At 46.7% G+C, this 24211-nt stretch overlaps 1 protein-coding gene and 1 pseudogene across 1 annotated transcript in view; one reads left to right on the top strand and one right to left on the bottom strand.

Moving 5' to 3' along the window:
• The window catches only part of LOC105471801 (MER proto-oncogene, tyrosine kinase), a 133581-nt gene that overhangs the window by 29859 nt on the left and 79511 nt on the right, over positions 1 to 24211 (top strand). Inside the window, exons 2-4 of the mRNA XM_071077098.1 lie at positions 503 to 923; positions 19171 to 19271; positions 22635 to 22808. Coding sequence (XP_070933199.1) covers positions 503 to 923; positions 19171 to 19271; positions 22635 to 22808 — 696 coding nt within the window. The remainder of the gene's footprint in view (positions 1 to 502; positions 924 to 19170; positions 19272 to 22634; positions 22809 to 24211) is intronic.
• Positions 14343 to 14986, bottom strand: LOC105471800 (RNA transcription, translation and transport factor protein pseudogene; annotated as a pseudogene).

Raw genomic sequence — 24211 nt, 5'->3', positions numbered from 1 at the left:
TAGCTGGGATTATAGGAATGTGCCACCATGCCCAGCTAATTTTTGTATTTTTAGTAGAGACAGGTTTTTGCCATGTTGTCCAGGCTGGTCTCAAACTCCTGACCTCAAGTGACCCTCCCGTCTCCACCTCCCAAGTGCCAAGATTACAGGTGTGAGTCACCACGCCTGGCCAAGAAAAGTGACCTTGAGCCCTGCTGTGTCATCACCTTCTTATACTGCTGAGTTGGGCATGAAGGACTTGGAATGAGTCAGTAAGAAGAAAAATTTCGTTTTTGGTAGGGGGAGTTATATTTCTTTGGTACTCTTCCAGAGGCGAGTTTATAAATGAATGAACTGGTGAACGAGAATATGTCTAGACGTGTGTTTTAATGAATTCTGCTCATCTTTTCCTGGGGCACAGAGGACACCCCAGTGCTCTGTCTTCATGGCCTAAGAAGTTGGGAACCTACTTGGGAAACTCTTATTATTTAAAAGGCTAAATTTTGGATGTTCTGTTTTACAGCAATCACTGAGGCAAGGGAAGAAGCCAAGCCTTACCCGCCATTCCCAGGACCTTTGCCAGGGAGCCTGCAAACTGACCACACATCGTTGTTATCCCTTCCTCACACCAGTGGGTACCAGCCTGCCTTGATGTTTTCACCAACCCAGCCTGGAAGACCATATACAGGAAATGTAGCCATTCCCCAGGTGACCTCTGCCGGGTCAAAGCTCCTACCGCCTCTTGCCTTCAAACACACAGTTGGACACATAATACTTTCTGAACATAAAGATGTCAAATTTAATTGTTCAATCAGTGTACCTAATATATACCAGGACACCACAATTTCTTGGTGGAAAGATGGGAAGGAATTGCTTGGGGCACATCATGCAATTACACAGTTTTATCCAGATGATGAAGTTACAGCAATAATCGCTTCCTTCAGGTATGTGTTCTTTCTTCCTTTTTTATTTTTTTAGTTTTAATTTTTACTTATTTATTTAGAGACACAGTCTCACTCTGTAGCCCAGGCTGGAGTGCAGTGGCACGATCTCAGCTCATTGCAACCTCCACCTCCTGAGTTCAAACAATTCTCCTGCCTCAGCCTCCAGCATAGCTGGGATTACAGGCCGACCACCACGCCCAGCTACTTTTTTTTGTTGTTGTATTTTTAGTAGATGAGGTTTCACCATGATGCCCAGGCTGGTCTCAAACTCCAGACCTCAGCTGATCCGCCCACCTCGGCCTCCCAAAGTGCTGGAATTAGAGGCATGAGCCACCTTACCAGGCCTCTTCCTTTCTTTTTATTTTTTATTTTTATTTTGAGGTGGAGTCTTGCTCTGTCACCCAGGCTGGAGTGCAGTGGCGCAATCTCGGCTCACTGCAAGCTCCGCCTCCCGGGTTCACACCATTCTCCTGCCTCAGCCTCCCGAGTAACTGGGACTACAGGCGCCTGCCCCATGCCCAGCTAATTTTTTGTATTTTTAGTAGAGATGGGGTTTCACCGTGTTAGCCAGGATGGTCTCGATCTTCTGACCTCGTGATCCGCCCACCTTGGCCTCCCAAACTGCTGGGATTACAAGCGTGAGTCACCACGCCCAGCCCCTTTCTTTTTAAATGTCATTATGCTAATGCTGCCTCAGAAGCAAAAGCCTTCTGTTTTCTGTTTAAGCAACCCACTGGTCACTTTAGAGAGTTGAAGGATAGCTGACTATGTGTTCAATCTGAGCTTGGCAGTGTTGGAACTGTTGGTTAGCAGATACTCAGGGGCTGGGCCTGGGATGCTACTTCCCACCTGACCTACATATCATATCAAGTACAGCTGGACCCAAGAGCTCTACCAGTGAGTGGGAACAGTGTTTCTTACCGGGCAGGAGGAGACTTCAAAATCACCCTGGCCACGTGGGGCTTTTTAAACAGAGCAATTACTTGAGCTTGAGAGTTCTGGGCTGCAGTGTGCTATGCCAGTTGGGTGTCTGCATCAATATGGGGACCCCCCCACCGCCACCAAAAGCAGGGGACCATCAGGTTGCCTAAGGAGGAGTGAACTGGCGCAGGTCAGAAATGGAGCAGGTCAAAACTCCTGCACAGATCAGTAGTGGGATTGCACCGGTGACTAGCCACTGCATCCCAGCCTGGGCAACATAGTGAGACCCTGTCTCAAAAAAAAAAAAAAGCCCGAAAAATAAAAACCAGTGCAGCTTTCTCATCCCTTCAGTTACCCTACCGCCCCTGCCTTCCACCTCTCCTCACTGCCTCCCAGTGCTGATGTATCCCCCGTGCACTGTGGGGCAGGAAGAGATGGAAAGTCTGTCTCTGGAAATGAGACCCTAAGCCTCAGACCATCATCTCAGTACTCCACTTTGGTTTTTTTGTTTTTTTTGTTTTTGTTTTCTTTTGAGACGGAGTCTCGCTCTGTCACCCAGGCTGGAGTGCAGTGGCCGGATCTCAGCTCACTGCAAGCTCCGCCTCCCGGGTTTGTGCCATTCTCCTGCCTCAGGCTCCCGAGTAGCTGGGACTGCAGGCGCCCACCACCTCGCCTGGCTAGTTTTTTGTATTTTTTTTTAGTAGAGACGGGGTTTCACCGCGTTAGCCAGGATGGTCACGATCTCTTGACCTCGTGATCCGCCCGTCTCGGCCTCCCAAAGTGCTGGGATTACAGGCTTGAGCCACCGCGCCCGGCCTCCACTTTGTTTTTTAAGAGCAAGCTAGATGAGGTGGGGTGTTGTGTGTGACAGGGATAAGCTAAGCCAGGACTTATATCTGGAATACTCTGTTTTCCCAGAGATCCAGCTGTCATGTCTCAGAATGCTGCAGATGGGCAGGTAGATGCTTCTCTTCTCGCCACCCCTTTTGTATTCTCCACCCTTTCGTCTTAGCCAGGAGGTGTTTTGCTTTTCTGTTTTTGTTTTTTGCATGAGGACTTTGTTGCATACACGGTTTTAGAATTGGGTTGGCCTGTGGTTGTTAAAAGCACAGAATGAGGTCAGAGCCACACAGCGTGGAAGGGAGAACCCTTTTCCTGCAATTCTTCCACTTTGGAACGGAGCCTTCTTTGATCTGTTACATTTTCACTTTCTCTGACATGATACTTGGCACCGTCCCACACTGTGTCATGCCTTTTAGTGAATCATTTTGTTTCCTTTTCAGAAAACCACCTCACAATTACACAGACCTAACTACTTGGGTTAGTGTGCCAACACTTTCACAAGATATGCCCTTTTTTTCACATTTTTCCCCCAGGTTGTAGGCTTGGTTAGTGGATAACCCCTTAGCCTCCAGGCAAAGAATGCAACTTCCACATTACTCTGGCTGGGTCTCTCCGCAGCCATTCTCAGCCAGTGGCTAAGACTGCTTAGGAGATTTGACTATATTTTTTCTACATCAACTATAAAAAGCAGCTTTCTTACAATTATATAGACATAGCTTCTGAAGAGAGAAGTAAAACTATCATTTAATAATAAGTGAATGACTGAGGCGGGCAAATCACGAGGTCAAGAGATCAATACCATCCTGGCCAACATGGTGAAACCCCGTCTCTACTAAAGATGCAAAAATTTGCCAGGCATGGTGGCGCACGCCTATAGTCCCAAATACTCGGGAGGCTGAGGCAGGAGAATCGCTTACACCTGGGAGGTGGAGGTTGCAGTGAGCTGAGATTGCACCACTGCACTCCAGCCTGGCAACAAAGCAAGGCTCCATCTCAAAAGAAAAAAAAAAAAGAAAGAAGAAGTGAATGAGGAGTAGTTTAAAGATTTCAGGAACAGCAAGCTGGCACATTGGTCTCATTGGGTGTCACCTAGGAGGGGAGCATAGCCCTACCCTGCTGTCTCTCTGGACTTGGCCAGTGCATGACTGTGGGTGAGCTGCCTCATCTTCCCTGGTCTATTTTCCAAAGGAAGAGATGAACTTGGACCATGTGACTGCCAGCTCTACTTCTGCTCTCAGATGCCATGAGCTGTTCAGAGGACTTAAATTGTAAAGTTTTAAAATTTTGATTAGTCAGTTTCTTGTTTTGGACCCATGTCTTTAGAGTGCAGAAGATGACCTGGGTGTTATTTTGAGAACTTTACAAATTTGGAGTAGAATTTATTCTACTGTTTGTATTCAGCTTATTACATATAAACTCATTCTAAAGGAGAAAAATCTTATTTGACCTCCAAACTAAGCCTGAAAGCAAATTTAGTGATCAGAATTTTTGCAAATGATGAGCATTTCATGGAATTAGGTAGCATACAGGATGATACCAAATTTGCCTGTGTATGATTCTTCAACTTTATTAAGGTAATGTTCAGGGGCACAGTAACTGTAGAGCGATTCAGTGAAATAAATTATAGTTGTAAGAGTTAAAGAAAGAGGAAATAAACACGAAATGCAGCTTAACAGTCAAAGATGGGTTTATTTTAGAGAAATAAACCTGAGAGGGGCTTCTGGCCAATTTCAGTGAGGAGCATTATCTTTTATAGCCTAAAAGCATATATTAATTTTAGGGTGAGCGGCTTATCACAAGCTTGGAATGTTTGTATGTTAGGGAGAAGTTTATGGCAGGGTTGGAATGTCTCTGGTCAGAGGGGAGGTTATCTTGGGGCTGATATCTCTCTGGGCTGAAAGGGACTTTATCTCGGGGCTGGCATGTCTCTGGTCGGGGAGGGGTTTGGAATGTTTTTGGTTGGAGATGTTATTTGTGGTTTATGGTCATGCTGACCTTAGCCATTAGGCTAATGCCCTTTAGATTTAGGCGGTTTTTAATCAAGGTGAACTTTAGAATGACAGTGCTTGTCCAAGATTGCAATACTCCTGCCCTGTCAATAGTTACTTAATCAAGATGACAAATATTTATATAATTTCTTGGCAAGAGAGGATGATGTTAGAGACCCTAAACGTGCAGTGTTTTTTAGGTGAGGACATAGAGCCCTGTGAGTAGGGTCACTAGGCAGTGAGCTAGTCTTACTTAAACAGGGAGCCTGATTTGCACACCTGTAGTGACCTCTCTTCTCACATCTCCTGGGCCCTAAGGAAATCTACTGTGGCTCCCAGGAACAGTGAAGAGTTAAAAAATAGTTTTAGGCTTTCAATATATGTAATTTTATTAGAAATTCATTAGCCTGCAATTTTGCTGGAGTTGCCATTAGCAACATCTGTATGGACTATGTTTATTCAAGAGAATATGCAATTAAAATCACTAGGGGAAGAGAACATGGATGTATATTGGCAGGCGTCAAAAGGTCTCTAGAGAGAAACACCTGGTATTTTCAGTTTGGTCATGGGACCTTTTTTTTTTTGAGATGGAGTCTTGCTCTGTCGCCCAGGCTGGAGTGCAGTGGCCGGATCTCGGCTCACTGCAAGCTCCGCCTCCCGGGTTCACGCCATTCTCCTGCCTCAGCCTCCCGAGTAGCTGGGACTACAGGCGGCCGCCACCTCGCCCGGCTAGTTGTTTTTTTGGTTTTTTTTTTTGTTTTTTTTTTTTTGAGACGGAGTCTCCCTGTGTCTCCCAGGCTGGAGTGCAGTGGCGGATCTCGGCTCACTGCAAGCTCCGCCTCCCGGGTTCACGCCATTCTCCCGCCTCAGCCTCCCAAGTAGCTGAGACTACAGGCGCCCGCCACCACGCCCGGCTAGTTTTTTGTATTTTTAGTAGAGATGGGGTTTCACCATGTTAGCCAAGATAGTCTCGATCTCCTGACCTCGTGATCCACCCGCCTCGGCCTCCCAAAGTGCTGGGATTACAGGCTTGAACCACCGCGCCCGGCCAGTTTTTTGTATTTTTTAGTAGAGATGGGGTTTCACCGTTTTAGCCAGGATGGTCTCGATCTCCTGACCTCGTGATCCACCCGTCTCGGCCTCCCAAAGTGCTGGGATTACAGGCTTGAGCCACCACGCCCGGCCGGGACCTTTTTTTTCTAAAAGGTATTAGGATCACACACAGAAATTCCCATAAGAATTTGGCCGGCCGGGCGCGGTGGCTCAAGCCTGTAATCCCAGCACTTTGGGAGGCCGAGGCGGGTGGATCACGAGGTCAGGAGATCGAGACTATCCTGGCTAACATGGTGAAACCCCGTCTCTACTAAAAATACAAAAAAAAAAAAACTAGCCGGGCGTGGTGGCGGGCGCCTGTAGTCTCAGCTACTTGGGAGGCTGAGGCGGGAGAATGGCGTGAACCCGGGAGGCGGAGCTTGCAGTGAGCCGAGATCACGCCACTGCACTCCAGCCTGGGAGACACAGCTAGACTCCATCTCAAAAAAAAAAAAAAAAAAAAAAGAATTTGGCCGTGTGCGGTGGCTCACGCCTGTAATCCCAGCACTTTGGGAGGCCGAGGTGGGTGGATCATGAGGTCAGGAGATCAAGACCATCCTGGCTAACACGGTGAAACCCCATCTCTATTAAAAATACAAAAAATTAGCTGGGTGTGGTGGTGGGCGCCTGTAGTCCCAGTACTCGGGAGGCTGAGGCAGGAGAATGGCATGAACCTGGGAGGTGGAGCTTGCAATGAGCTGACATCAAGTCACTGCATTCCAGCCTGCACGACAGAGCGAGACTCCGTCTCAAAAAAAAAAAAAAAAAAAAAAAGAACAGGCAGAATTTATGTGAATTTTTAAAATGATGAGGTCTCTAGATTGAGGAGGACCCCATACTTTGTATCAGAACTCATTCTTTAAATATGACACAATTGTGAGTTACTAGAGACTGACCCTGTGTTTATCTTTCTTTTCATTATACTTTGAGTTCTGGGATACATGTGCAGAATGTGCAGGTTTGTTACATAGGTATACACGTGCCATAGTGCTTTGCTACACCCATCAACCCATCATCTACCTTAGGTATTTCTCCTAATGCTATCCCTCCCTTAGCCCCCACCTCTGACAGGCCCCGATGTGTGAAAGTTCCCCTCCCTGTGTCCATGTGTTCTCATTGTTCAATTCCCACTTATGAGTGAGAGAACATACAATATTTGATTTTCTGTTCCTGTGTTAGTTTGCTGAGAATGATGGTTTCCAGCTTCATTCATGTCCCTGCAAAGGACATGAACTCATCCTTTTTTTATGGCTGCATAGTATTCCATGGCATATATGTGCCACATTTTCTTAATCCAGTCTATCATTAATGGACATTTGGTTTGATTCCAAGTCTTTGCTATTGCGAATGGTGCTGTAATAAACATATGTGTGCATATGTCTTTATAGCAGAATGATTTATAGTCCTTTGGGTATATACCCAGTAATGGGATGGCTGGGTCAAATGGTATTTCTGGTTCTAGATCCTTGAGGAATTGCCACACTGTCTTCCACAATGGTTGAATTAATGTACACTCCCACCAACAGTGTAAAAGTGTTCGTATTTCTCCACATCCTCTCCAGCATCTGTTGCTTCGTGACTTTTTAATGATCACCATTTAAACTGGTGTGAGATGGTATCTCATTGTGGTTTTTATTTGCCTTTCTCCAATGACCAATAATGATGAGCTTTTTTTCATATGTTTGTTGTCCGCATAAATGTCTTCTTTTGAGAAGTGTCTGTTCATATCCTTTGCCCACTTTTTGATGGAGTTGTTTGTTTTTTTCTTGTAAATTTGTTCAAGTTCTTTGTAGATTCTGGATATTAGCCCTTTGTCAGATGGATAGATTGCAAAAATTTGTTGCATTCTATAGGTTGTCTGTTCACTCTGATGATAGTTTCTTTTGCTGTGCAAAAGCTCTTTAGTTTAATTAGATCCCATTTGTCAATTTTGGCTTTTGTTGCCATTGCTTTTGGTGTTTTCATCATGAAGTCTTTGCCCATGCCTATGTCCTGAATGGTACTGTCTAGGTTTTCTTCTAGAGTTTTTATGGTTTCAGGTCTTACATTTAAGGGGAAGAGAAGGGAAAGCATCTGCTCTTTGGTCCTAAAACAGCACCGGTCCAAGTTGAAGATGTGGTTTAGAGTATCTAATGGCCCAGAGCTTTGGTTACTCCTCACACCTTCCATTGCTCTGACACCCTCTTTCCCATAGTGGCCCCTGCTGTCATATAGCTCTCTCCCTTCCAAAGGAAGAAAGGACTGTGATAAAGTCATTTAAGGAAAGCTGTAACATTCACTGACGATGTCATTTTAGACACCAAGAAATAGAGCTATTATAAAAATCAATACACATAGGCAAGTACACGCTAGTTATCAAAATGGCCTTCCTTGCATATGAAGTTGTTCTTGGCAATTCATTGTTTGTCGGTGGCATAGTTAACTGAATGGATGGCTGAACATTGAGGCAAGTTGGACAGAACTGGTCTCTGTCCTCCTGCTTGTGGTTGTGAACAGAATGGAGGGGAGGGGCCAAATCAAGCATCAGGTGCAGCAGTGCTAAGGTACTGTTGCCTTCAGATTTTAGATTTGTCCTTGAAGTATTGATTTAGAGGAGGAGGAACTGGCATCAAGACTGGGGGAGGTACACTTCTGCCACTCAGGAGCAACCACATCTTGCAATCAAACCTCAGTTAATTGAAACTTGGTGAAGAAAGATGGAAATAATAGGAGCTCATGGGCATGTAAGTACGAATCCCATGTACTCTGGAAAGACTAAGGGAGATTTGGCATCATGCATGAGAGTGTCCCTGAAAGATTTTTGAAACTACTTGGTCTTAGCTCGTGTGTGTGTGTGCGTGTGTTTAAATTATTTTAATAGTAATATATGTATTTTGTCAAAAACTTGGAAAATACCAAACAAGTACAAATAAAGAAACAATGGCTTATAATCACAACTCTGAGAAAAATTTTCCAAGTATATATAAATAATTTTTTGTATTTTTAGTAGAGACGGAGTTTCATTGTGTTAGCCAGGATGGTCTTGATCTCCTGACCTCGTGACCCGCCCGCCTTGGCCTCCCAAAGTGCTGGGATTATAGGCGTGAGCCACCGCGTCCAGCAAGTCTTCAAAATATTTTAAGGTCTTTTATTGCATAGATGATTACATATTCTGTTTCATTCACTTTATATTATGAACATTTCTGTATATTACCAAAAGTCTTCAAAATATTTTAAGGCTGCTACATGCCACTGTAATCTGCTGTTGTGAAATAAAAGCAAATATAGAAGGATGCAAATGAAATTATCAAATTAAAAATTTTATAATTTTAATTTTTATAAGTGAAAAATTCTTTTTAAAATGCTGAGTTTGGGGCATATACGAGGAAAGATATAACTGATGTTCTGCTCCTAGCCTAGGTGCCCTCTTGAGCTAGGCCTGTTCTATGCTAATCATCCCCCTTTTTTTTCCTGTTTCACTTGGATGTCTGTTATTGTTGATGGAGCCGGGAGTCATCTTTGATTAACAGGTGTAGAAAACATTCAGTATCTGCTACAGGTTGAGGTCCCTCAAGAGCGTTCACCTGGCCTCCTTTATGGGACTTGAGTCACCGGGCTGGGCCTCCTCCTTGGTGCTGTAGCCACTAAGCTGCCTTACCTGTATCCAATATCAGCTCGAAACTAGCACATCCGTTTGTCCAGGCTCCAGGACACTGTTTGGCCAAGACCTTTCACTGGAGTCCCCAAAGAAGGGTGTAATTTGGGGTATTTATTATAATTAGCGCTGATGTCTGGGATAGCATGTAAACAGCCCTCTAGCTTAGGTGGAAATGTGCCCCGGTCCGGCGCAGCACTCTGGAAGAGGAGCAACCACCAGACCAGAAGACAGGGAAGCCCAACTCCCAAGCAAAACCGAACACTGGTGGGAGACTTGTGGTGAGGGGAAGGTATTTGTTGTTTTCTGTTTAGTCTAGGGATTCCCACTGCTTTTTAAATTCTGGCATAGTTCCCAGTGGCTAAAGCTGGAAAGATTTTACCGTTTCATTAAATTTTCTTTGTAAAAATGTTACATTGGGGCCAGGCACGGTGGCTTACGCCTGTAATCCCAGCACTTTGGGAAGCCAAGGAGGGAGGATTACTTGAGCCCAGGAGTTCGAGACCAGTCTGAGCAACGCAGTAGGACCCAACTGCTACAAAAAAAAAAAAAAAAAAAATTAGGCAGACGTGGTGGTGCACACTTGTGGTCCCAGCTACTCAGGAGGCTGAGGTGGGAAGATCACTTGAGCCCAGGAGTTTGAAGCTGCAGTGAGCCCTGATCCACTCCAGCCTGGGCAACAGAGCAACACTGCTTTGAAAATTAAAAAAGTGAGGCCGGGCGCGGTGGCTCACGCCTGTAATCCCAGCACTTTGGGAGGCCGAGGCGGGCGGATCACAAGGTCAGGAGATCGAGACCACGGTGAAACCCCGTCTCTACTAAAAATACAAAAAATTAGCCGGGCGCGGTGGCGGCGCCTGTAGTCCCAGCTACTCGGGAGGCTGAGGCAGGAGAATGGCGTGAACCCGGGAGGCGGAGCTTGCAGTGAGCCGAGATCGCGCCACTGCACTCCAGCCTGGGCGACAGAGCAAGACTCCGTCTCAAAAAAAAAAAAAAAAAAAAAAAAAAAAAAAAGAAAATTAAAAAAGTGGGTAGTTTAGGTCTCCTGACATCCTGTGTCCTTTGGGGTCCCCGTCTCTGTGCGGGCTCCTGGCACTAGGATGCTGTGTTTTTGGGGGTCCCGTCTCCGTGTCGGCTCCTGGCACTGGGATGCTGTGTCTTGGGGCCCCTGTCTCTGAGTCGGCTCGTGGCACTGGGATGCTGTGTTTCTGGGGTCCCCATCTCCGTGCAGGCTCCTGGCACTGGGATGCTGTGTTTTTGGGGCCCCCATCTTCGTGTCGGCTCCTGGCACTGGGATGCTGTGTCTTTGGGGCCCCCATCTCCGTGTCGGCTCCTGGCAGTATGGATCCTGTGTTTTTGGGGCCCCCATCTCTGTGTGCTGGGATGTCCCCATCATCCCAGGGCTCTTGGCACTGGGATGCTGTGTCTTGGGGCCCCCGTCTCCGTGCAGGCTCCTGGCACTGGGATGCTGTGTTTCTGGGGTCCCTGTCTCCGTGCAGGCTCCTGGCACTGGGATGCTGTGTTTTTGGGGCCCCCATCTCTGTGCAGGCTCCTGGCACTGGGATGCTGTGTCTTTGGGGCCCCCATCTCCATGTCGGCTCCTGGCAGTGTGGATGCTGTGTTTTTGGGGTCCCCATCTCTGTGCGGGCTCCTGGCACTGGGATGCTGTGTTTTTGGGGCCCCCATCTCCGTGTCAGCTCCTGGCACTGGGATGCTGTGTTTTGGGGGCCCCCATGGGCTCTCTGTGCTGGGCTTTTCCCTCCTATCTTGCCTTCCTTAGGGTTGACTGATGCCTGTTGCCGGTTCTTTATTCTGCTGTTCTTGGTGGCAACGAGAACAGAATCTAGAAAATAAAAACCTAATTTATTTAACCTAACCATCTGCTGGAAAAGCTGTTATTAACCACAGATGTCTGATACTTTCTGACTTGCGTCCTGTTCACGAGACTTCCTTTCAGCTGGGAGTTCCTTGCCCTTGGGTTACCCTGTCAGCACCATGTGAACGGCGGCAGGTGAAAACAGGGTGCTTACAGTGGACCTATTTCTTCAAATAATTTTTTTTCATTTTTAATTTTTTTGACATGGTAAAATATACATAACATAAAGTCCCCCATTTCAGCCCGTTTTGAGTGTACAATTCAGTGGAATTCATGTTTTTGTGCAACCATCACCACGTGTTGTGTATCCATCTCCAGAACTTTTTAGTCATCCTAAGCTGAAGCTCTGTACCATGAAACAATAATTCCCCCATTCCTCACTCTCCCCACCCCTAGTAACCACTACTCTACTTTATTTTTATTTTATTTTATTTTATTTTATTTATTTATTTTTCTTGAGACGGTCTCACTCTGTTGCCCAGGCTAGAGTGCAGTGGTGCGATCACGGCTGATTGCAGCCTCAACCTCTCAGGCTCAAGAGATCCTCCCACCTCAGCTTCCCCAGTAGCTTGGACCACAGGCATGAGCCACTGCACCTAGCTATTTATTTATTTATTTATTTATTTATTTTTGGTATTTGTAGAGACAGGGTTTCGCCATGTTCTCTAGGCTGGTCTTGAACTCCTGGGCTCAGGTGATCCTTCTGCCTCAGCCTCCCGCAGTCTACTTTCTTTCTCTGTGAGTCTGACTACTCCAACTACCGCATATAGGTGGCATCATACAATATTTGTCCTTTTTTGTATTTCTTTTGAAAAGATTCTAGAGCATAACTGCTACTTCCAAGTCATTTCTGAGCAGGCCAGACTAGCAGTGGTAAGGACTGAGGATGAGAGACATGCTGTGTGTGTGTAAGATGTGCCTGGGCTAACCCAGCCTGTGCTGGCCTGGGGTGATGGGCTTCTGCAGCTGCTGGCCATGCAGCTGTGCCCAGGTGGTTCCTGTCTAGACACTGCAGCTGAGTATGTGCCATTTCTTTTTTTGGAACGGAGTCTTGCTCTGTCGCCCAGGCTGGAGTGCAGTGGCCAGATCTCAGCTCACTGCAAGCTCCGCCTCCCGGGTTCATGCCATTCTCCTGCCTCAGCCTCCCGAGTAGCTGGGACCACGGGCGCTGCCACCACGCCCGGCTAGTTTTTTGTATTTTTTAGTAGAGACGGGGTTTCACCGTGTTAGCCAGGATGGTCTCGATCTCCTGACCTCGTGATCCGCCCGTCTCGGCCTCCCAAAGTGCTGGGATTACAGGCTTGAGCCACCGCACCCGGCCGTACCATTTCTTTTGTCTTACCTCTTTCAGATGTTTGTATTTGACCAAAATCTGATGAGATTTTTGTGCCATTTTTCTTAAGCAGTGGTAAAACATTCTGACTATTCAAAAAGTCTTTTTTCCACTCCAGCCCCCAGCCCTCTCCCTGTGGGGAATGGAGGTTACCCATCTCTTGGGTATCTTTCCAGATATATTCAATCCATATGTAATCCTACGTATGTCTGTATGTGTGTGCTTGTCTCCAGCATGGTGTGTTAATCTAATAGAATGCTACTCATAGCTGTGGTTAAATCAATACCCACGGTGTTTTTTTGTGGCTATGGAAATTCTGTTTTCAGCTGAATCATGTAATATGCTATAATTATATTTTACTTCTTATCTTAGTCCATTTTCTGTTACTTGTAAAAGAATACTTGAAACTGAGTAAATTATAAAGAAAGAAAATTTATTTCTCACAGTTAAGGAGGCCGGGACATTTAAGGTCAAGGACCCTCAGCTGATGATGGTCTTCTTGCTGATGCGACTCTGCAGGGTCGTAAAGTAAGGCAGCGCAGGGCATCACATGGTGAGGGGGCTGAGTGTGCTCGTGTGCTAGCTCAGGTCTCTCTTCCTCTTCTTACAAAGCTGCCAGTTCCACTCCCATTCATCCTTGATCCCATTATTAATCCATGAATGGATTAATCACCTCTTAAAAGCCTCACCTCTCCATACTGCCATATTGGGGATTAAGTTTTAATACAGGTTTTGAAGGGAATATTCAAGCCGTAGCACTTAAGGACTTAGCGCTTAATTAATTAATTATTTATTTGAGACTGGGTCTCTGTCTTCCAGGCTGGATTGCAGTGTGCGATCATAGCTCACTGCAGCCTCAAACTCTTGGGCTTAAACAATCCTCCCACTTTAGCCTCCCAAGTAGCTGGGGCTACAGGCATGTGCCACCATGACCAGCTAATTTTTATTTTTTATTTTTTATTTTTTTTGGTAAGAGATGAGTTCTCATTATGTTGCCCAGGCTGATCTCAAACTCCTGGCCTCAAATAACTCTCTCACCTTAGCCTCCCAAAGTACTGGGGTTACAGGCATGAGCCTCTGCGCCCAGTCCCATAGCAATTCTTGAGTAGCTTTTTGATTATCTTGAATTTAATAATTTCCTAAGTATCAATCACTCATTCTTCTCTAAACTCTAAAGGAATGTGTGCATCATGTATGCATCTTCTCCCACCATGACAAAATTATCAATACTGATATTTATTTATTTATTTATTTATTTATTTATTTATTTATTTAGGAAATGCCTGTCCTGGCTCCCTCCTTCTGCCTCTGTCTAATCAGGTTACCCTCCGGGTCTGGGGTCCAGCTGTCTTTACTACTATTCTGAGGACCCCCTATTCCTCCTGTGGTCCAGCTCCTGATTCCTAGAGCCCAGGTCATCTTTCTTGGCTTTTACTTGTTGTTTTTGTTTTTTGTTTTTTGTTTTTTTCTACTTTCCTAAACTTTGTTAAAGAAAAAAGTAATGGTGGTAAACCTCTAGAACATACTCAATTTTCTGAGATTCCTCCCCCAAGAATGTGATATACTGATTTCCAAACGTGCCAGAAGTGTACGTCGTTCCCACTTGTACTAAATAGGTGAGAAGCTGAAGTCCTAAAGTGTTCGTCTTCCAACGTTTCCCAGTCTGTGGTCTGTCCTTGCGTCAGCAATAATTGCCTGAACAGCTACTATGGCTTCATTATTTTTTGTTTGTAGCTCTCTGAGCTCTTCTCTATGCAGCAATCACAGAATTTGAGTAGCTTCATTAAGAACTGCATCTCCTGTGTCAAAACCAAGAATATGTTTGTCTAAAGCAACAGGCAAGCCCTCTTTTGTTTGATTTGCTTTAGCAACTGCCTCCTGTATCAGGTGCTCCTGAACCAAAATTTGAATCGCCTTAAGCATTACCAAGTAATCATCATGACACTGAACCTGAAGCAGGTTAGCCAAAGCCATCACATCAGGCTTAAAATCAGGATTATTTACATCCAAATGTATCGATGGTTCTGCATTTTTAGTTGCATTGTCAGCAGTTTTTGCATTATCAGGTACTAAGTCCTTGTATTTTTCAGCATTATCTCCATATTCAAGTCTAACATCTAAACCGAGAAGCCAGTCAACAGCTTCTTGTTGATCTTGAATCTTGAAAGAACAGTTAACATCTCTGAGATACGTTTCAAAGAACTTGGGCCAGTCACTGCTGTGGATGTTTCTTAAGTTACCTCTGTCTTCAATCTTGTAGTGTCTGATTTTCTGGTCTTCAAACCAAACAATGAAGTTTCTAAATTCCGTTTCATCTTTGCAGTTGAAGCTGGCCGGGTTGTGGGAATCGAGAGCCGTCAGCTTGCATCGGAACATGCTCCCCGCTTCTTGCACTCTTTGGCTTTTACTCTTTTACTTTGGCAAGGAGCCCATCATTCACTAACTTCCTGGGACTTGCAGGCCTGAAAATGCCATTCTCTTTACCTTCACCTTGAGGTAGTTTGGCTGGGTACAGAGTTTGAAAAGAAAATATTTTTTGTTTTAACTTGGAAGTCATTGATATATTTCCCTTTGAGTTCTGGGTTGCTCTGGAGAAGCAGGATGCTATTCTGATTCATTCATGAGTGATCTGCTTTTTTTCTCTCTGGAAGCTTTTAGGATCTTCACCTCATCTTAGAGTTGTAGCGTTCCCTGATGAAGCCCCTTGGGGGGATTTTTTTTCTCCTACTGTGCTGCCCAGCTGGGGGCCCGGTGAGGAAAGATCCGTATCTTCAGTGCTGGGGCACTTTCTTGAACTTCTCCCCTTCCGCATCCACTCTTTGTGTTCCCTCTGGAGCTCCTCTTACATGGTTGTTGGGATGCCTAGATTGCTGCTCTGAGCCCAGAGCCTTTCCGGTTGAGCCTCCATGGAGACTGAGCCTCCTGTTTTTCTGGGGAGAGGGAGGAGAGCCAGGAACAGCCACTCCTCCTGTCTCCAGCCCCACCCCACACCCCACCCTCCCAGTGGGAGCCTTTCGCTTGGATGTCTAGAAAGCGACAAGTATAATGATTTATGGAAAATCTTTGCTGTAATATAGGTGGCATGGGTCTGGCCTTGCTAATTAATGCAGGCGCCTACTGTTACCAGACAACTGCTAAGCCTTTCCTGCCATGAATGACTAAAGACAAAATTCTGATTGAGTTCCCTTTGTGTTCTGCATGCTTCTTTTCTATTTCTGGTCTGTATCCTCCTTTCTGGTTGGCTTAAGGTTCTCCTGGGCATCTTATGCAGTCTGATTTCTACAGTCTAGGGTGTGTCGCCAAACCATCCTTTGTGCCTTGTAGTTTCTCAGCTTCTGGGGGCTCTGCCCAGGTGTGCTTCGCACCTCTGGTCTGGGTGCAGTCCCCTCAGGCTGCCTTCCTGGGGCTGTGCCCCACCTCCCTCCTGGCCTTCACTTTCTCTCTGGTCCCTGTCTCCCTGAGTCCAACTGCAAGCCTGCTGCCACTCCCGGGTCCTAGACCTTGAGGTAGAGCCAGTCTTCAAAGGCACAAGTGTCCTCAGTCTGTCCGATCTCATGGTTCACTCTGTTGAGCCCCTGGGTCTTGCCTCAAGAAAATGATGCCTCTTCTAAAGTGGATTTGTGAAATATGTAGAAGCACCCCTCTTCAGTAGCCTTCGTTTCCCTTAGAACTCCAAAGACTAGGCCCATCTGTTGTGCAGGATCTTCAGGGACTGCTGAAAGCCAGGGTCACCACTCAACCACTAGTCATTGCCCACGATGGGCAGGGCATCATGCTAGGCACAGAATTCTCCCCCATCTTTCTTCAACCCTTCCTGTCACCGTGACATCCAGGGGTCTACCAGGAGAGGATCAGCTAGCTCCTTATTTGGAGATATTTGTCCCGTGTATTCTCTTTTCATCTTCTCCTGGGAACCTCTAGGCGTTGTGACATCCAGCCACTGCCCCAAAACATGAAAGGATCTGGCCTTTCCTTGGTCCCTGGGACCTCCCTCATGCCCACCATTCATTCATCAGGTGCATTCCAAAATTATATTGCTCCTGTGGAACGAGGGGAAAGGGGAAGACAGAGTATTTCAAGTCAAAGGGATGCCACTCACATTTACACATTAGGAAATGCAATGGCAGGGGACTGTTAACTCCTGGATCCTGGGAACAATAAGGAAGTAATGTTAACCTGAGTAGCTCTGAACCCCCTCTGATCCCCCGAGTTCTGACTGATGCCATTGTTGAGCTGTGTCTTAGCTGCTCTATTTATCACAGGCTAATGAGGATCTGCAACATGGTATTGTTGGGAAGAAGTAAATTTAAAATGTTTAGTGTTCAGAAAACTGAATTCAACCTGGGGAAACTGTGTCTCATTCAGACCTGGGGACCTCACTCACTACCAGATGTCTGCTCCAGATGCTGACCAGGCCGTGCTATCCCCTGGCAGCTGCCACCCCTGCCTATGGGGCCATGGGTCAGGATAGAGCCCCCTCTACCCTTGATAGCTTCCTGGTCTCTTTCAAGCCTTAAGCCTCAGCCCTTCACAGATTGAGGGATGAGATTTATTTTGCTTAGCAATAAATAGGTTATACAGGGAGGCAAGCTTCTAGGAAGGAAGGTGGACCTTCTATGTATTTCTTCTTTTTCTTCCTTTCCCTGGTCAGGGTCTTCTTTGCTGTGTTTAAAGAGCAGTGCCTTTGAGCCAATACACAAATCCTCTGGAGAGCATCTGAAAGTATTTAAAAATGTTCCCGGGCTGAGAAGCGTGGCTCATGGCTGTAATCCCAGCACTTTGGGAGGCTGAGCTGGGAAGATGGCTTGAGCCCAGGAGTTCAAGGCTGCAGTGAGCCATGATGGTGCAGCTGCACTCCAGCTTGGGTGACAGAGTGAGACCCCATCTCAAATAAAATAAAATAAAATAAAATAATATAAAATAAAAATGTGGATTTCAATATGTAAACACTGGGCATGTTCACCCCAGGAGAGATCATTAAGTACCCAGGGACTTGCACCTTAGGTGCACCTTCAAGCATATGACCTGTGACCGCTGCAAATACAGTCATGCTGTCAGTGAGGGACTTTACAAAATGATGGCTGGGGCCCCAGAAAGTTCTAAATAGGACAAAGGCTACCAGCTCTCCATTTTTATGATCATTGCAGTCCTGTTAAATTAGGTGCGTATTGAAACCACACAGGACTTTGTGTGTATATAAAATGGAGTTAGGTTCTAGTCTCAGGAGGTCATTTGGGATATGGAACAGTTGCCCTTGGCCCCTAAAAACCCATGGTGCCCCTCTAGTCATTGTGATCACCAAAAACAACTCCACGCATTTCCAAAATGCCTTGAGGGCGCAGTACCCCAAAAGTACACCAGAGAACCACTGGTGCAGAGTCTACCACAGAAATCAAGACAGGTGGCCAGGTGTGGTGGCTCATGCCTATAATCCTAGCACTTTGGGAGGCCAAGGTGGGTGGATCACCTGAGGTTGGAAGTTTGAGGCCAGCCTGGCCAATATGGCAAATCCCTGTCTCTACCAAAAATGCAAAAATTAACCGGGCGTGGTGGCGCAAGCCTGTAATCCCAGCTACTCAGGAGGCTGAGGCAGGACAATCACTTGAACCAGGAGGCAGACGTTGCAGTGAGCTGAGATTATGCCATTGCACTCTAGCCTGGGCAACAAAGCGAGACAGAGTCTGTCTCAAAAAAAAAATCAAGACAGGTGATAGCACACATATTAGTCAGGGTTTTTCCAGGAAACCGAACCTATAGGATCTGCATCTACAGCTTTATCTAGAAAGAGAGAGAAAGAGATTTATTTTAAGGAATTAGCTCACACACAGTGGAAGCTGACAAATATGGAATCAGCAGGGTGTTGGCTGGAGACCCATGAAAGACTTGATGTTGCAGTCTTGAGTCCTAAGGCAGTTTGGAAACAGAATCCTCTCTTTCACTGGGGACCTCTGTCTTTTTCTTATAAGGCCTTCAACTGTTTGGATGGGGCCTACCCCCATCATGAAGAGTAATGTGCTTTATTCAAAGGCTGCTGCTTTAAATATCAGTGACATGTGAAAAGTACCTTCACAGCAACATCGAGGCTAAGATTTGACCAAACAACTGAGTGCAATGGCCTTTTCCAAGCTGACATATAAAATTAATTCTCAGGCCGGGTGCGGTGGCTCAAGCCTGTAATCCCAGCACTTTGGGAGGCCGAGGCGGGTGGATCACGAGGTCAGGAGATCGAGACTATCCTGGCTAACATGAAACCCCGTCTCTACTAAAACTACAAAAAAAACTAGCCGGGCGTGGTGGCGGGCGCCTGTAGTCTCAGCTACTTGGGAGGCTGAGGCGGGAGAATGGCGTGAACCCGGGAGGTGGAGCTTGCAGTGAGCCAAGATCACGCCACTGCACTCCAGCCTGGGAGACACAGCGAGACTCCGTCTCAAAAAAAAAAAAAAAAAAAAAAAAAATTAATTCTCACAACATATGACAAAGAAGTTGAAGAAGTTTCCAGTCCTATAATAAGGAGTCAAAGGGTAGTCACCGTAAATATCTTTATGTGTTTTTCTTTGCAGCATAACCAGTGTGCAGCGTTCAGACAATGGGTCGTATATCTGTAAGATGAAAATAAACAATGAAGAGATCGTGTCTGATCCCATCTACATCGAAGTGCAAGGTAAGTCCACAGACCAGAGTTCCATTGCCAGATAGCTGTTTGTTTTAGGGCCTGTGTTAAATGTTTTATGTATAATACTCTAGAGTTTTGCCTGCCCATTTATAACTCTGTACGCAAACCTTGCCTCTGTACGCAAACCTTGCCTCTGTACGCAAACCTTGCCTCTGTACGCAAACCTTGCCTCTGTACGCAAACCTTGCAAATCTATCAGCACCGAAATTGTACAAGGTACTCCTCTTTGTAGTCTATAAGTAATAATGAAATGAATTCAGTTCCTGAAGTTTGAGCTCTATTCTAGGCATTAAAGGTGAGATACAAAGAGATTTCGGACTTCCTTGTCCACAGATTATTTACAATAAAAATAAACTGGAGACTTCTTTTTAAGAAGCAAAATGTGCCGGGCGCGGTGGCTCAAGCCTGTAATCCCAGCACTTTGGGAGGCCGAGGCGGGCGGATCACAAGGTCAGGAGATCGAGACCACAGTGAAACCCCGTCTCTACTAAAAATACAAAAAATTAGCCGGGCGCGGTGGCGGGCGCCTGTAGTCCCAGCTACTCAGGAGGCTGAGGCAGGAGAATGGCGGGAACCCGGGAGGCGGAGCTTGCAGTGAGCCGAGATCGCGCCACTGCACTCCAGCCTGGGCAACAGCGTGAGACTCCGTCTCAAAAAAAAAAAAAGAAGCAAAATGCGTTCTACTATCCAGTTTCCAGTGCTGGTACCAGATACCACTCACCTGGTCAAGTGGCTACTGGCTTATTATTCAGCATCTTTTCCTGTCTTGCCTGTGCAGACAGTGAAACCCTGAGGAGTGAGTGGTTTTCCTGGACTGGCTCAACAGCTCAGCCTGAGACTTCTTTTGGGCACTGGTATCTGTCAGGTGCATGGTTCAGAGAAATTCCATGACATCATATGAAGGTCCGTGGGGGTGAGGAATGAGACATCAGGCTAGGAAAACGCAGTCTCTGCCCTCAAGGCACTTGAACTCTAATGGGCAATGTGAGCTGATGCACAGGTGAGCCCAGGTCCTAGGTTTGGTGCCCTGAGTTGGGGGTTTGCATGCCTGGTTCTGCAATGGCAGGGTTGCAAGGAGGAAGCATCTTTATTATCACCCCCAGTGGTCACTCCTCACTACCCCCGGGGACTTCCCTCGGGGGCCCTTGTGCCCCTGCTCTGTGAGGTGCCCCTCTTAGCAGAGCCATTAGGTCACCTCCCTTTTCTGCTTCATCCTGACCTTCCTCATCACAGGCTTTAGAGCAGGTGATTAGCTTTTTTTTTTTTTTTTTTTTTTTTTGGGAGATGGAGTCTCACTCTGTCGCCCAGGCTGGAGTGCGGTGGCGCGATCTCGGCGCACTGCAAGCTCCGCCCCCTGGGTTCACGCCATTCTCCTTCCTCAGCCTCCTGAGTAGCTGGGACTACAGGCGCCCGCCACCGCGCCCGGCTCATTTTTTGTATTTTTAGTAGAGACGGGGTTTCACCGTGTTAGCCAGGATGGTCTCGATCTCCTGACCTTGTGATCCACCCGCCTCGGCCTCCCAAAGTGCTGGGATTACAGGTGTGAGCCACCGCGCCCGGCTGGTGATTAGGTTTTTAATCAGAAACATCTCCCACTGAAAGGCTGCTGTGCTACCCATTCTTTTGTGAACCTGAAATTGATGCCCACCAATGTGGAGAGAAGCCTTAGGGAGCACAGATGGAAGGAAGGAGGAGGAGTGAGTGGGGAAGACGGAAGAGACTCCCTCAGAGGAGCCTTTTCATCTCTTCATGACCTTTGCTTTGGGCCTATCCCAGGCTGAACAGCTCTTTCTCAGGGTTATGTCACCATCAGCCAAAGAGGGGGTTTCCTACATTTGCAGCTAATTTGGGGAAAAAATATTTAGAGGAGATTTTATTCGTCAGAATCCCAGAAAAAATGCCCAGAGCAGGAACATATTAAGTCCAAAGAGAGTTTCAAAAAACCTTGAAACAGGACAAAAGAATTCCATTACACATAACTGCCACATCATTCTTGCTGGAACTAGATCTGTGAGTTCCCAATCCCCAAAAGAACACTTTTCGGACTTGTTATATTTTTGAACACCTGCCCCAAATAAGTACTGACTGTACTGACCGGCTTTCTCTGAGCTTCCTTGGGGCCTTGATTTTGGAAATTACAGTAGATCTAAGGATTGTAATTGCAACTATGTTTATACTGTTTTTTCATGAGTGCTTTTCATTGAAAAGCACTCAGACTTATACAAGGCTGTGGATTTTAAAATTCGTTATGACCCATCTGAAAGTCACACACATAATAGAATGTCTTCATACCATGGACAGATCTATTACATAGCCATGTTTTACTCTGTGTTTATTTTGGTAAGAAATACTGAAAACCTGCCAACTGGTCAGTCCCAGGAGTTTGAGCAACACCTGATGTAAGAACTGCCTGTGGCCTGCCTTCTGGTAAAACCAGTTCTGAATCACTATTTATAGCCCCTTTGGCAAAGCGTCCTAGAAAGCTGGCTTAAGGTAGACTGGCAGGAATTAGCCTCTGTGCTCCTTCTTATCCAACTTAAGGAGGTGAAAACTGATGAATACAGACCTGACTGACGAAGTAGATAAAGAAATCTGTTGCTAAGCTAGGCGCGGTGGTGATGCAGTAGATAAAGAAATCTGTTGCCAAGGCTGGGTGTGGTGTCTCATGTCTGTAATCCCAGCACTTTGGGAGGCCAAGGGGGATGGATCACTTGAGGTCGGGAGTTCGAGGCCAGCCTGGCCAACACGGTGAAACCCCATCTCTACTAAAAATACAAAAATTAGCCAGACATGGTGGTGTGCGCCTGTAATCCCAGCTACTCAGGAGGCTGAGGCAGGAGAATCACTTGAACCGAGGAGACAGAGGTTGCAGTGAGCCGACATCAAGCCACTGCACTCCAGCCTGGGCAACAGAGTGAGACTCCATTCCCCCCCAAAAAAGGAGAAATCTATTGTCAAGTTCTAGCCCAGTTTCCATTCCCCTTTGGGCTCTGTCTCTGCTTTCAGATCTGAAACATTCTTTCTTTTTTTTTTTTTTTTTTTTTTTTTGAGACGGAGTCTCGCTCTGTCGCCCAGGCTGGAGTGCAGTGGCCAGATCTCAGCTCACTGCAAGCTCCGCCTCCCGGGTTCACGCCATTCTCCTGCCTCAGCCTCCCGAGTAGCTGGGACTACAGGCGCCCGCCCCTGCGCCCGGCTAATTTTTTCTATTTTTTAGTAGAGACGGGGTTTCACCATGGTCTCGATCTCCTGACCTTGTGATCCGCCCACCTCGGCCTCCCAAAGTGCTGGGATTACAGGCGTGAGCCACCACGCCCGGCTGAAACATTCTTTCATGTAACGTTTTCTCTGCAGGACTTCCTCACTTTACTAAGCAGCCTGAGAGCATGAATGTCACCAGAAATACAGCCTTCAACCTCACCTGTCAGGCTGTGGGCCCGCCTGAGCCTGTCAACATTTTCTGGGTTCAAAACAGTAGCCGTGTTAACGAACAGCCTGAAAAATCCCCCTCCGTGCTAACCGTTCCAGGTAAGTCTGAGCCGTGGGTTTATATATTGATTTATTCTCTAATAGTGGAAGGGATCAAAAGTTTGGTGACCCTTGCTGTGTACCACTAGCAGGCAGTGGAGACAGATGAAAGTGCAGGTGCGGCAGCAAGGTTATGGGACCAGGTAGATGGGAAGGTAGGTGGGAATCACAGGTGTGAGAATTCACAGGCCGAGGTGGGGAAATAGGTGAGGGCCTCTGAGGATACATAGGGTTAAGCTGTTGAAGTGGCCAGAATCCCCGAGCCCAGGCAGCAGGAGCCCTGCTCACATGTCCCGTTGCAGCTGTGGCCTTGCTGGCCTGTCAGGTCTTGCGTTTATGGAACCACTGATGTGAAGACCTCAGTGGGCTTGACACCGAGAGCGTGGATTGGTCACCGGGAGCTATTGCAGAAAGTGTGAGCCCTTGTGGGATTGTGGCTGAAAGGACATTGCACGGTCGTCGTGATTTCCATCCAAATGAAAGTGGCCCGGTTTTAGTCCCGCACATCACTGATGATGCTCGTTAGTACCACTGACATTTCCCATGCACTGAAGTCGGTGGGCTCTTCCGTGGCTCCTCTCATTACGCAATATCTTTCAGCAGCATCAGGCAGTTACCACACGCCCTCCCTCCTTCCTTTCTCCAGGGACTGCTGTATGCCTGAGGCTGTTCTAGGCCTTCAGGGCACAGCATGGACTTTTGGAAACACTGTCCTGGCTTCTGTTTCATTGAATGACACCAATTCATTGCTCCTCCTTTGTCATCCACTGGAGTTTTAAATGGCAGGGCTCAATCCTGGGCCCCCTTCTTTTACTCTGAGATGCTCCCTCTTGGGAGAGTTTCTCTGGGCCCCTGGCTTTAACACTGTCTATAAGAAATGACCTTGAACTTTACATCTCCAGCCCAGACCCCTCTCCTGAGTTGCAGACTTGTGTATCCAACTGCCTCCTTGGCATTGCCACTTGCTGGGTACGTACGCATCTCAGAATGAAACTTTTAACTCCAGACTTGTTCCACTCCAGAATTCCCCATCTTAGTGAATGATATCACCATTTTCCCACTCTTCCTTTTTCTTATTTTTCATGTTGGCATCAGCAGTTCTGTCCGTTCTGCTCCTACAATACTTCTGAAATCTGTCTTTTTTTTTTTTTTTTTTTTTTGAGACGGAGTCTCGCTCTGTCACCCAGGCTGCAGTGCAGTGGCCGGATCTCAGCTCACTGCAAGCTCCGCCTCCCGGGTTCACGCCATTCTCCTGCCTCAGCCTCCCGAGTAGCTGGGACTACAGGCACCCGCCACCTCGCCCGGCTAGTTTTTTGTATTTTTTAGTAGAGACGGGGTTTCACCGTGTTAGCCAGGATGGTCTCGATCTCCTGACGTCGTGATCCACCCGTCTCGGCCTCCCA

The sequence above is a fragment of the Macaca nemestrina genome, chromosome 13 (genome assembly GCF_043159975.1).
Source record: "Macaca nemestrina isolate mMacNem1 chromosome 13, mMacNem.hap1, whole genome shotgun sequence".
Classification (NCBI taxonomy): Eukaryota; Metazoa; Chordata; class Mammalia; order Primates; family Cercopithecidae; genus Macaca; species Macaca nemestrina.
Note: the sequence above shows the minus strand (reverse complement) of the source record. Positions and strands in the feature narration are given on the sequence as shown.